At 37.9% G+C, this 13,737-nt stretch overlaps 1 protein-coding gene across 2 annotated transcripts in view; it reads right to left on the bottom strand.

Moving 5' to 3' along the window:
- Nucleotides 1-10,198: 10,198 nt before the first annotated feature.
- Nucleotides 10,199-13,737, bottom strand: part of crip2 (cysteine-rich protein 2) — a 30,953-nt gene continuing 27,414 nt past the window's right edge. The window contains exons 5-8 of one of the 2 annotated variants that reach the window (XM_059352548.1): nucleotides 13,497-13,568; nucleotides 13,255-13,349; nucleotides 12,262-12,319; nucleotides 10,199-12,002 (exon numbers count right to left, since the gene is read on the bottom strand). In XM_059352548.1, coding sequence (XP_059208531.1) covers nucleotides 11,935-12,002; nucleotides 12,262-12,319; nucleotides 13,255-13,349; nucleotides 13,497-13,568 — 293 coding nt within the window. In that variant the 3' untranslated portion in view covers nucleotides 10,199-11,934. The remainder of the gene's footprint in view (nucleotides 12,003-12,261; nucleotides 12,320-13,254; nucleotides 13,350-13,496; nucleotides 13,569-13,737) is intronic. The other variant, XM_059352549.1, reaches the window with a different exon arrangement.

The raw sequence follows: 13,737 nt of genomic DNA, 5'->3' as shown, positions 1-13,737 counted from the left end.
GCATTGTAACCTGCATTGTAAATTGCATTGTATTCTATAAATACGTGCATATCTCTCGAACTACTTGCCAATTATATTTCCAATACATGCATACATTTGTATAAAGCAAGCACATTTGTCTAGTCCTTTAATAAATGTAATGAATACTTAAAAAAAATTCACCCTTTTTAAGGTACGTTTTGAACAGAAAATGTGATTAATTTGTGATTAAATGTTTCAAGTTCAATTGATTGACAGCTCGAACATTTTTTATGGTCACAGGGTTGATATATTATTTACCCAAAAAACCTATTTGCTGTGAAGAAAGGAAATTTAACGTATTTAACCTCTAGGAGTAGAACACTATCCCTTTAAGAGAACCACAGACACAAAGTGTTGCATTTGTTCTTAAATATTGCAAAAATCAAGACAGATGTGTTTTTTGCAGGTTAATTTTGGGGTTGCATCATTTGACTGACATTTCAGGGTGGGTGTTGATATGAGACGTGCTGTCACCAGAGATATGCAGTGTATGCTGATTGAAGTTCAGCTTTAAGAACATCCTGTGTCAAGAGAAGACCGTCCACCCTTGTCCTCTCTACTATTGTTGTCTGCCGACCTATCATCTCCTCTCATTGACATTCCTGTCATCTCTCGTCCTCCTCCACAAGGGACTACAATCTGCTTGTTGCACTTTTAGCTCAGCGCCCCTCCTCGCTTGTTTTCCGTCTCGGTCTGGCAGCCTGTACACTGGGCCCATTGTACACAGAGAGGCTTTGCCCATGTACTGGATGCTTGACAATGAGGGAAGCTGCTGTGACGACAGCGGGCGTGGCCTTGGATGCAAACACACTGTATTAATGTAGGACATAAACTGAAAATATCAAAATGCACAGCATGGTTTAAAGCTACCAAGAGAACCAGAAGGAAATTAAACACATTAGCAGCTAATAGTTCCCCTTCTTGCCCCTCTTGTGAAACTGTTTTCTATGTGTGTTTGTGTGCACAGTGGCCTCAGGCCTGGTGATTGAGTCATTGTTTTTATATCTGTGCTCAATTAAAGATAAGAATTAGGTGGAGTTACTCATGACAGCTGCTGCATTCACAGACGTTCAATCATGCAAACCTCAGGATTACTTAATGCATTACTTTCTCACTTTGTGGACAATTTTTGATCATTATTAGTGGATTAGAAATCACCTTAAGTCACATGAAATGCATTTTGTGGATCAAAGGTCAAACAATTTATTTCATCAAATCATCAAGGTGCACAGATTCATGAATTTTGACACATTTGTGAATGTGTGATGGCTGCAAAAACTGCATTAGTCCTGATATTTTACCGGATTTTTCTATATTATGTATGTCATATATTACTTATACTATACTGCAGTGGCGGGCGGTGCATTTCACACTTCGGCCTTCAGTGATGTCCAACTTAGTCAATAAATACCTTTCATTATGCCAGCATTTATAACACCAGGACTGGAGAGTAGTTAGAAACACACTTAAGCACTACTAGGCATTGCATCACCTCAGTTGTGTACAAAATGGGCCGCAATTAGCAATTAGCAATTAAAACATATCTGATATGCTACTGTCAAAACTTAAAAATAAAATGTCTTTAAAATTATCTTTCCAAAAAGTTTTATTAAATGAGTCCACAAAGAATATGCAAGCTTTAACAAGATTGTACAATAAATTGCAAAATCGCAGTTTGATATCAGAAAGACACTAACAAGACGGCCATACTTTGGCGACATCGACACAATAAACAAGTCTCTTTGTGAAAAAACTTTTTCATGTCAAAACGTGACATATCACGACTTTCTGTGACCGCTTTGAGTACAACCACACAGCTGCGCCAATGCGCCAGATTATTTACATACCGTTAACAGTCCCGGGTGTGACTCTGTTGATCTGCATAGCGCTGCCGTGGCTCAAACTAGTAGTATCCATATCCAATCACAGGACGCGTAAATGTCACGTTCAACGTGAGGCCAGCTAGAGGGCCTTACTGACACAACTCGTGATCTGATTGGCTATCACAACTATCTATCAACTGTATTTGCCCGTTCACTTACAGTGCACAGACGCCCGCATTGTTGATTCTGAAGGCCCGGGCAGATTTCATACAGCCTGGCAACATAAGATAGCTGAATTCTGATTGGATAAAAACTCTAACCTAAAAACAACAGCACCGGAAGGAGCATAATATGACATGAGGAGAATATGAATACTTTTAGATATTTAGGGAAAGTAAATGAAAAATTAAATTAACCTTTATCATAATCATGATCATGATTTCTGGTTATGTTAGGCCAGCAGAGAAGGCCTTGCTGGCATTGTGACACAACGTTAAAGTTCAGCATTCACTCTGCTTTTAACTCCATTTTGGTCCCCACCAACTCAGGTTACATCGCTAACTTTTGACGCATTTTGACTGCATAGTATGGCACAGCACATCTATACCCTCCTTGACTCATTCTTTTTTGGTTTTCCATTATCAAACGTATTGAATATCAAACACATTTTATAATTATAGAATGGTCTTGATAAGTCTGCGTACAGATCAGGAGGTTGAAGGATCTGTAAATCTCTCACACGACCCATTAATCTGTGCCGAACATCGGTTCAGACCAGAATTTTCCCCTGTTGTCAGGAAGGGTGAATCAGGGTTAAATCAGCCCAAAACTCCTGTAGTCTGAGTCCAGCTTAACCAACAGAGGCTGGTAGCAAGTTAAGGAGACCAAATCCAAATTTAGACCCTGCAAGACCCAATCAGTGCAAAATCTCAAAAACTCCTTTTGTCTTTAGATTTGAGGGGGTGTCAGACTTCAGTCTTAAAAAAGTCTTAAAGTCTTAATTCAAAGTCTTCCAGTGCATGGTCGGCATAAAATGTAAATGGACTTCTGACCCTGCAGACAATTACGAGAGAAAAACATTTTTCCTCCCCTGTTACGCAACCCCCTTTTCTTTTCAATGAACATCAGGATTTTGGATCTCAGTGCAGCAGCCCACCTACAAATCTGGGACCGAGTCCCACCAGAACTTTCTGTGCCGTCTCTCTGCTGCTTTAAGCACCCTCTCTGCTTTCCAACTGGCCTAAAAGATTTAGACAAAATACTAAAAGATGGATTAAACTGCCAACTTTCCTTTTATAAAAGCAACTGAAGCCACTACATTTTTCCAAATTAATCTCTTTTATTCTCTCCATCATTCACCTCTGACCCTGACACTCAATAACCCTCCTATAGTTGCTGCTGGTATACACGCCGGGTTAAATATGCACAGTGGAACGTGCAGGAGAGAGCATAAAAACAGGAAAAGGTGACAAAAGAGGGAAAACACTTAGGACAGACATGATGATGAGGAGATCACATGGAAAGGCGGGTTTCAATGTGATCAGTTTAACAGCTGCTTCCTGCCCGTCTGAAGGGTGTGGATGAACATTATGTAACTGATCTGACATCAGTAAAGCAGATTTTTTGAGGTGAGACTTGGCCCTCTTCTCTTCGCCTCAGATCCTGCAGAAAGGACATGATTAGACACCTCCCAAACGTATAAGTTCAGCCAAAGCATCCTTTAACCATCTCATTAAATCTTGTGTTTTCATAATCTCGCTTTTAGTTTTATCTTCGGTTTTTCCAGGCCAACAGACCAGATGAAGGACAGCAGAGAGCTCTGCTGTTGCTGTTGGATTTGCAATCAAAGGGGCCGCCTTTGTTTACCTTGTTAACTAATCTATGATATGTTTTGGCTGCCTCAACCGGGCTGAGTGAACACAAAGCTTATCCTCACTGTCACCAAGCCCCCAATTACCCCTGCGATGTAGCATCTCAGCTCAGACACAGATACTGTTAAGTGTGAGATTACCTGCTGCTCTCTTTGAGTTATAGATATCTGTACAAAGAAGGAGCTTGTTTTTACCCGAAGCATGATAAAAATCCCTTCATAGTGGGCTGGGCGGGCCCCCGAGGGACCAGTGGGAGAGAAGGATACAGAGGATTCGGTGCGTAGGAGACAACAGGGAGGGGAGGTCTTGGCTTGGGGCCCAGACAGCTTGCCATGGTTTCATGTCTCTTCACTGCTGCTCTCCTCGATGTGAAACAGCAGACGGCCCACCTGTGCTGAGTGATTGTTCAAGAGGGGTACATTGCAGATTATAGTTTGGGCTGTCAGGGTAGCAAGGAGGTTCTGGGGTTCAACTTTATTTTGCATTATACAACATTACACTTACATTACACTAGGGCTGGGCGATATATTGATATAAAAAATGTACTGATATATTTTTAAATGTGATATGGAATTAGACCATATCGTATATATCGATACAGTTCAATTTTTTTCTTTCATTATATATAAATGCTGCCCCGACTAGGGTTTGTCATATTAAGTTCCTTTGTAATGTTCGTTATTTTATTCTCATATAAATATATTTATTTCAGAAAAAGATTGGCCTATTTTACTTCACAGGATATTTTTATTTAAGATATATATATTTTTTTATTTAAATCCACTTTGGAGCTTTGAGTTTAAAAAAAGGTACTCCTGTTGTTATACAGTATTTGTGTTCACTTAAATAAACAGATTCAATAAAACCACCTGTGACATGTTATATTTGGCTTTGACTTTGACTGAACATTTGCTCTCACTTTGCAATAAAAATATCTGGATATATATCGTATATTGATATTCAGCTTAAATATATCGGGATATGACTTTTGGTCCGTATCACCCAGCCCTACATTATCCTCACATTTAAAATTTTAACATGCATTCACTATGGCTGTGAGCAGAAGGAGGGAGGGGCTGCTCTGTGAATAACTCTAGAGCCTGATAACTGCCACATAAGACGTGTAAAAATAAAAAAAGGAGTGTGCTGTAGTTTTGGAAAAACCATCAGGGACAGTGGAAGGATGTGGATACAGATTGCATTGTCTCTGTGATGAGGACTGCTTATAAAGCCCCTGACGCCTTTTTCTAATACACCGGATCCGATGTAACTGTACTGTTAAACCAGACTCCAGATTCCTTATTCGAAGACCAGGCTCATGATGGCACATTTATGTTATTGAGCGAGCACCTCCCATCATATGTGTTGCTGTATTAGACTCTTGGCCGGAGCATCGGCTGTTGGAAAAAATCCTAATCATTACTGTGAATTTCTGAGTCCCTATAATCGCTGCAGATCAATGACCTAATTAGCAGGAGGCGCCTCAATAATTAATTCAGCCTGGTTAACTGAAACAAAACAGTGATTCCCTGGCAGTCTGTCAACCACCTCACTGGGGCTGAAGTTAAGCTAACATGGGTGAGATCCAGAGCACAGAGAGCTCTGTACAGCTGCTTTACAGCGTCAGAGTCAGACTGACACCTGACCTCTGAGAAATATGTGTTATGTTGTAGAACAGGTTGCACAGTTTATGGAGAGGAAACCTATAATCTGCATCTTACTTTGAGATATGTGATCCTATGTGAACACAACATTTTCTGCCAAACTTTGTTTATTTCTGTTGAAAGAAGTCTGAACTCCCTTTTTATGTGCTTTAAAGTGGGCAGGACTCATTCAGAAAAAGATGATGTCATGTACATCTGTGCACCAATCAGGATTCAGCAGCTTTGAATCAAAATCTGCCTGTCCTATTCTGTGAATCTCAGGAACGCATTGAGGGGATTTCTTCAAATTTGGCACAAACATTCACTGAGACTCAAAGATGAACTGATTAGATTTTAGAGGTCAAAGATCAAGGTTTCCACAAACATCCAATAGGATCAAATGATATAGGGATTACATTTCTGAATAACGGTAGGGGTCAGCTTAATTGAGACATCATAATATTCTGCAAAAACACCTTTCTGGCCATTATTCAACACCATAACTGAAGAACAGAAGGGGGACGTGTTTGGAAATGGTGACATCAATTTTGTGTGCCCAACTTAAAACTCTGGTGACTGTAGATCTTCTGAGCTGCCCTGGCGAGGCGGTAATAATCACAGTAATTTTTGAGGTACCTTTAAACAAATATAGGCAAGAAACACTAAATAAAACCCAAATTTAATGGATATGGCATTATAATCTTTCCTATTTCCATCATCCATCCCATATGATGTGAATGCAGCATGAAAGGATCTTCATACCAAGAGACCACCTTTGGGAAAAATGTATTTAATGTGAAATTTGAGTTTTTAGTTTGGCTCATGTCCCATTCGTTAACATGGAGGGGGCGGGGCTTATGATCTATATTGAAGCTGAGATGTTTTGACGTTACTTCTTGGAAGATGTTCGGCTGTCCATCTTGCTCTCTCGACTTTTCAGCTGTTTTCATATTCTTATTAATCATGTTCCTATTAATATGACTGGGTGGGTTTTTTTCCCGCCTAAAAACTTTAATTGCTGCATATCTGTGTGGATATTGAAGGATATAAAGATATATTAAAGATTTGAAAGGGGCTTTAAGTCTGCACCTCGACTCTAATAACTGAAAGTATAAATATTATATATCTTAGCAACTAAGCCAAAGCAAAGCCACTTTTTGGACATGTGAAGTGTCTGCTTTATGTTTGTGGGACAGGCCCACCAGAGAGAAAGTGACAAAGGATCCCCAGAGAAACTCGCCCCGATTCCTTTAAAGTGACCTCTACACCCCCGCCTCTTCCCAAATGGGCGCTTTGGTCACTTTGCTGAAGCTTTCGGACATCTGGTAGATGGGTTCAGTCCGTTCACAGCAACAGTATGCAAGTTTCTATTTAGGGAATAACTGTAGATGGTGGAAATATTGTTTTATGATGTGAGACAAAGTCTCGCTCCCCTCAATGAAAAGGAAATGATCCAAAGGAAAAGAAAGACACAGGGAGGACTTGATATCCCCTTATTGGAAAAGCAGTTATGAAAGACATTCCATAAAGAGCAGATATTTCCATTTCTGACACCTCCAGAATGCAGAATCACTTTATTTGCTGAGTTTCATTTAAAAGTTTTCTTTTAATGGTCCTCCTGAGAAGAAAAAAATGTTCTTGGGTAGTGTCTCTCAATATGTAATCAATATATGAAGCTTTCTTTTAACAATTTCTACTTGTGATGTCTGATTTTGGAGCAGTTCATCCAAAGAAGAGACTAAAAGTCTGTAGCCATGCTAGAGGCTCTGTAAGGTTGTACTTCATATGCTGACATGCTCGGTTTTTACAGTTTATTATGAAAGTCTGTACAAAGTTTCATGGCACTCCATCCTGTATTTGTCAAGAAATTTCAGATTTTGCAATTTCTGCAACAAATAAACGAATAAGCCAGAAAAAAACTAAAGTCACATGATGCAATAGAAATATATATTTTCATAATTTCTTGAGAGCATGTAGGTGCCATGAATAAGAAAAGCACAAAATCCAACTAATCTCCTTGCTAGCATTTAGCATCTGTAACGTATCTTTAATCCTTCTTTAAATATGATCTTTCTGTCCATAGTTTAACATAAATGTACAGCCAAACTGGACAGTACAGTTTGAACTCTTTGTCATCTTTAACAAGAAAAAAAATACTATTGTCATGTTAGCATTATTAGCCTTTGGTATGCTAATTGTTGCATGCTAACAAAATAAAACAATCTGTTATATGTTAAATGACTAGGTGTGTGAACCTTTTATCCAGTTTTCCAGTTTAGCTAACATCAGCAATGGACAGAAACTTCAAGAAATGTTTCAAGTTTTTAGAAAGACAAATTAAACCAGTTACGTTACAGAGGCTAAAGGCGCGGACACGAAGTGGGGCTGAAAAGTGAAGCCAATGTGGAAGTGCCTCAAACCTGCATTCTTTCTAATAGCCAGCAGGTGGCAACTCCACTATTTGCCAGTAGAAGCCCGATTGTATAGAAGTCTATCAGAAAACTACCGTACTCCTCACAGGATTTATTACCTCAGTGAATTTGCCATTTAGAGTGAAATAGCCAAGCCAGCCAGCCAGCCAGCTAGCACTAACGTAATCTGGTAACTTAGAGTTTGTTATGTTATTGGTACCTTGAAAAAGTAATAGCCAACACCATTTTTAAACCAAAGCAATCAACATTTTCTGTATTAAATATTGTGTAAAAAAAAAGTTTTCACAATGGCTCATATCAGACAGCATATACACCAATATGCTTTTGATATATCTGTCAACCGTTTTAACTGTCGGACTCTAATAGCAACCCCAAAATGCCAAACAACAGAAGTCAGCAGACCAATGTGTGATGTCATAGACTTATTTTACACAGTCTTGGACTCTCTACTATCTATACTATCTGTGTATAAAGAATACAGTACATCCACAATGGCAAACAAAGAACAATGTCAGTCAGTATAAAGACTGAATAGACCCGTCTGAAACTCTTGGCCAACACTTCCTACAGGTGGTGACAACTGTATTCTCTCTAAGTCCTGTGTGTCTAATTTTACCTGCAACAGATGGTTTCATTTGGCAGTCTCCATCACAGGAACACAGTCGGTCCAAGGTGTGTGTGTGACTGATTTGAAAACAATAAAGCGTTCATATGTAGGCGGCCGATTGACGCCACATATGCTGACATCTGTTTGGTATCCAGGCAACCTTGATGTTTCCCGGCCGGGTGCGGCCCAGTAGAAAACGGTACAAAGATGTTTCCACAGTGTAATTAAAAATGACCAAATGTGGGAAAAATGGTGGTTCATATTTAGATTTTTATGACTATAATGATGACATGTGCAACTGTGTGCAGGAGAAAAGCTACCGTATACGTGAATTACTGTAACATTTTTTAAAAGTGAGGTAAGACTGAAACTGTGCAGCAGGGTGAAGCCATTCTTCCTGCTGTCACTCATTATATTTGGATATGTGTGTGTGTGTGTGAAGTGAGAAACAGTGAGCTAAGTGTTGCCTCAGTGTACAAACTAAGCTAACACCCTCCAGTCTGTGTCACACATGCAGTTGTTCTTCCTTTAGGTTTCTGAACAGTCAAAGAATCAGTGTCAACGTCAAAAGAAGCGAGCTAATCCTGTTTGAAAGAGCTGTCACTGTTGCATGCTTCTAGTTTTACCCTCTCTGTGCATTAGGTACTTACAGGTGGACGAATTAAAAGTAATATAATAATAATAATACAGTACAATAAATAAAATTACACCCTTGGATAAGAGTAACACAATTTATTTACCCTTGAAAAAGAGTAACACAATTTATGTTCCAAAAGAGGAAGTATTCTGCATTGATTCTGCCATTTTCTAAAGAGAAAACAATGACTTAGCATCTTAAAATAATGACTTAGGCCATGTGTCCAATAAAAAAAAATTTCCCAGCTGAAAACGCTGTTTTTCTGGAAACTCCCAGCTGTGATCGCTTGAGAATGTTTTGGAGGCAATTGGGTTTTTTTTAGCCGAGATGCTTCGGTTGCATCTGGCTTCTATCATACAAAATATCTGCAGAAGTAAAAATGTTTCGGCACAAGGTAGAGTCAATGATGTGTAATAAGAACTGGATAGAGGGCCGCTGCTCAGCAGCTAATTTATCCAAGTGGTCACTTGAGGTATTGCAGCTAAAAAATTCCCTTGCGGACCCAAAAGCATTTTCTCTATGAATTTTTGATCCATGAAGGTTTTTATGTTTGTAAACTTAGTAAACTCATTAAGTCAATATTGTAATTACTGTGACAGGCCTATTTGTGGCACTTGTGCCGCCTTTCCTCAACTGTGATTGGACGGTTAGGTAAAAAGTGACAGTGATGAGTACCCAGTTTCCCCCCGAAATTAAACTATTTTCCAACTCTTGGCGACAAAGAAATATGCTAGCATCTGCAAAAAATGCTTGGACCTTAGTATCTCAAAACAATATGCCTCATGCAAGAACATTTTTCTAATTATAATCTTAATATTCTTATTTTGTAATTTTTTGTAATTTATAACTTATATGGATTTTCTCAAGACACTTACCGATGTTTTTTTTGTTTCAATATTTTATTGAAAAACACTGTAAAAAGCAAAACAGGCATTGGAAATCAATATTCGTCACAGTTTAGAATTTTCCATATAAGGCAACTTATGATTTTTAAAACTTTCTCATCATGATGACTTTCAGGACCTCTTTTTTTAACCATCACATTGATGGAAATGGGCTTCATAATTATCTGATAATTTGACAAGAAATGTTTGTTTACTGTCATTCATGACCAGAAAAGAGTGTTCAGAAATCTGTCGAACAATAACTGTAACAACACAGATGAAGAGTTTCTGAAATATTTATTCGAGGGATTAAAAAGACAAAATACAGCAGGGCTGAAGTGCAGTTCTACAAACAGTGAGCCCTGCAGTGTCTATGAAGCCCTACGATGTACAACAAGTATTAAACAAACACAGTAACAGTCGTACAGTAATACTAGGATGCACATTCTTTACAGAATGACTTGTCTGCAGTGTTTCTACAAGCTAAGCTACTGTTTCTGCTTCTAATGGCAAAAAAATGTTTCAAATAGCGCGTCATCTCTTGGAAAGTAACAGCAGGGTTATTTATATGAAATTAACAAATAAAAATCTTGTTCGTAGAGATTTATACAGCTTACATTGCCCTGTTTGACCTCCTTCATAATCAAGTAGTAGTATAATTAAATTTAAAGGACTTGATTTAAAGCAATAAATACATGTTTATCTTCTGGTAAATCATAGCCCCCCCTTTGTAAAACCTTACCCACATTCTGCCCCATTTAAATGTTATTTATTAGTACATTTTCCAGATTTTGACATTAAACAGGTTATTAACATATGTTTAAAAGTGAATAAATTCATGTTGACTCAATACAGCTTTGTGGATGAAAATGATGTAACAGTCGCCTGAGAGATCAGCTTTCCCACCATTTTACAATATGTTTGGACTTTTTATTTTTTAAATTGTATTTATGTAATGTCAGGTATGGAGTTGAAGAAGTGCCATAAAAAATATCTGTGAAAGGATAAGAAAATAAATAATTAAACAAAATGGAATAAATAAGTATATACAATTAAATAAAACAAATGTGGCAATATAAAGACAAATAAAATAAAAAAATATTTTAATATGTGTCTTAATTGATTTCTGTATATATTTTTATATATTTAAAAAATATGGCAAAAATAATTTTTTCCTTTTATTTATTTATTTTTATACCTTTATTTTTCCTTATTGTTTTCCCAATTGTTTGAGCTTTTCCCCTATGGCTTTCAGCAACTTTATTATATTTCCACTTTTATTTCTCTTTATATTTTCCCATTTTTAATTGGCCTAGTCTTTTATTTATTTATCTGAATATTTTCCATTTTTATTGACTTATTTATTCTTTTATTAATTAATCTTTAACTTCACATATTTATTTTCTCTCTTTTACAGATATTTTTTATGGCACTCCTTTGACTCCATATCCAGGCAGCCAAAATGTAAATATGGCATTTGTAAAATACAGATTTATTGGCAACATGCTCCTGAGCACCACGTGTGCCTGCAGCAGCCTCCGAGGTGACAATCCTCTGGCTGTCCTCTACCCACAATGCACTTTTCCACACCTGAGAATCACACTGTCACTTTTTTTTTTTTACATCTCAAAACAGACATCCTCAATCATACAATTTTCAGGGTACAAAATTGAAATATAAGACCTTCGATTTTCACTGTGGTGACATTTAATGTGTTCACATACATTTATAAATGTGCAAAAAAATAACGGTTGGAAATATTTGTGGGAATGCTGGATGTGGCTCTCCTGGAGCAAATGCAAATATAAACACATGTCTAGGCAAATTGAAATCATTCCTCATGGTGCTAAGTCAGCTGGGAGCGGGTCAGATTAAAGGAGAAAAAGGATCAGAAGGCTGGTTGTCTCAGGTATAAACGCACAGGTGGGACGAAGAGAAAATAAGGCTACGAATAATACTGTGGTTGATGGTCAGTGTTGTGTAGAGAGGAGGGATGAAGCTGAAGGGACAAAAGGTTCAAGGCTGGGTCACTGCACTGGGCTCCTTGTCATAGATGTAGCTGCCAACGCCACCAGTGTTCACGCCTGGAAAAACCACACACAGGGAGCGGGTGTCAGGGGTTAACAGAGGGCAGAGAGAAGGTGCAACAAGAGCAGGAGAGGTTGCAAAACATTTCCTCCAGAAGCTGCTGTGTTGTAGCTATGACGAAATGACTCTTGAGTAACACCTTGTATGCGTGCAGCCAGCGTGTGCAGCAGCGAGGATCAAGTGCTCAGACATATTGACATTCTGTTTCAAGTGTAGATGATAATTGGTGGGTTGACAGCACCACCTAGCGGTTACCTTTGGGCCCGAAGAGAACAGCATAGCATGGTTTGTGGCAGTAGGGCTGGCCGTCATGCTGGAATATTAAAAAACATAAAACATTAACACAAAAAAAGCATTGTTTTTCTGTCACATAATAAGTAGAGGCACGTTGCTCTGTTTAGGTACAAAAGTTAACAGGAAGATTTTTTCCTTCTTTTCTGGCAACATTTTTAATGAAGGTATGTGTGAATTAGTCTACCATTGAATGTAAATAAGTAAGTAATTAAAAAAAAAGTAAATAAGTGTAAGCATTAATTGATAAAATGTGATATAAATTTATATTTCTGTTTTAACATGCTTCTCTAGTTATTAAACTTTGTATTAATTTCCCAATTAATTTCCCTCCATTTAATTTTTCCTTTTATCTATTTAAAAAATATTTACATTTATTTATACAGTTTTTTTGTAATGTTTTGATTATTATTATTTAAATGTATTTTTTTTTTTTTGTAATGTCTTCATTTAATATTTACATTTTCTTGACTCTTTAATGACGGTTTTAAATTCTACTTAAATATCCTTTTAATGTTTTATGTAAAGGATCAAAGTGAGCTGTTTGAGTTTTCTGGATTCATTTTTTGTAATGTCTTAATTTTATTTATTTTTTTAAATTAATAACATTTTTAACAGTTAGTAGCACCTGTTTTATGTCACATTGCTGTTCAATCCAAAAAGCACATGTCATTTTAATCGGGCATTACATACTCGGCCACTCTATTAGGTACACCAGTACACTCTAATGCAACTAAATACAAGTGTCCTACCAGATAGTCAAAATGTGTTCATCAATTATGTATTATTGAGGTAATTATTAAAGGTAACGTTGTATCAGACTACATTGTGGGATGGCAGTTTGCTAAACATTATAGGCATCATAAAGTGGACTTTAGCTTTCTGTCTTTCTATTTATTTCTGCTGGTCTTTTCTTCTCTTTAGTATTTTTCCAACTATTTTTTTGAGTTTTCTCACCTCTGCGTGGCTGCCAGGAGCCAGAGTCTTGCTGCACCTCTCACAGCGCAGACAGGGTCGATGCCAGTCCTTCCCCAGTGATGTCACCTTCTCAGCTACACACACACACACACACAACACAACACACAACACAACACACACACATACACACACACACACGTGTTACACCATGGCAACCACTTTGCAGGTTCACACCTTTCTCCCCCCTCGCCTTTATACCCCGAAAGTGTTGAACTACTCACCAAAATACACCTTCTTGTTGCATCGGGGGCACAGGTTGGCCTCTCCGGAGAAGGTGGTGATGCTGCCAGCTGCTAACATATCACACACACACACACACACACACACACACACGCACACACACGTTACACACATTGCATACACACATTACAATACTGGCAAGGCAAGGGAAAATATTCAGTAAATGACCATGAATCTTTCCAATTAGGTGTAAAGTCCAGTGGACTAATAATATAAGGGTAT

The sequence above is a fragment of the Centropristis striata genome, chromosome 16, assembly GCF_030273125.1.
Source record: "Centropristis striata isolate RG_2023a ecotype Rhode Island chromosome 16, C.striata_1.0, whole genome shotgun sequence".
NCBI classification, from domain to species: Eukaryota; Metazoa; Chordata; class Actinopteri; order Perciformes; family Serranidae; genus Centropristis; species Centropristis striata.
The sequence above is the reverse complement of the archived record's forward strand: the minus strand, read 5'-3'. Positions and strand labels throughout refer to the sequence as shown.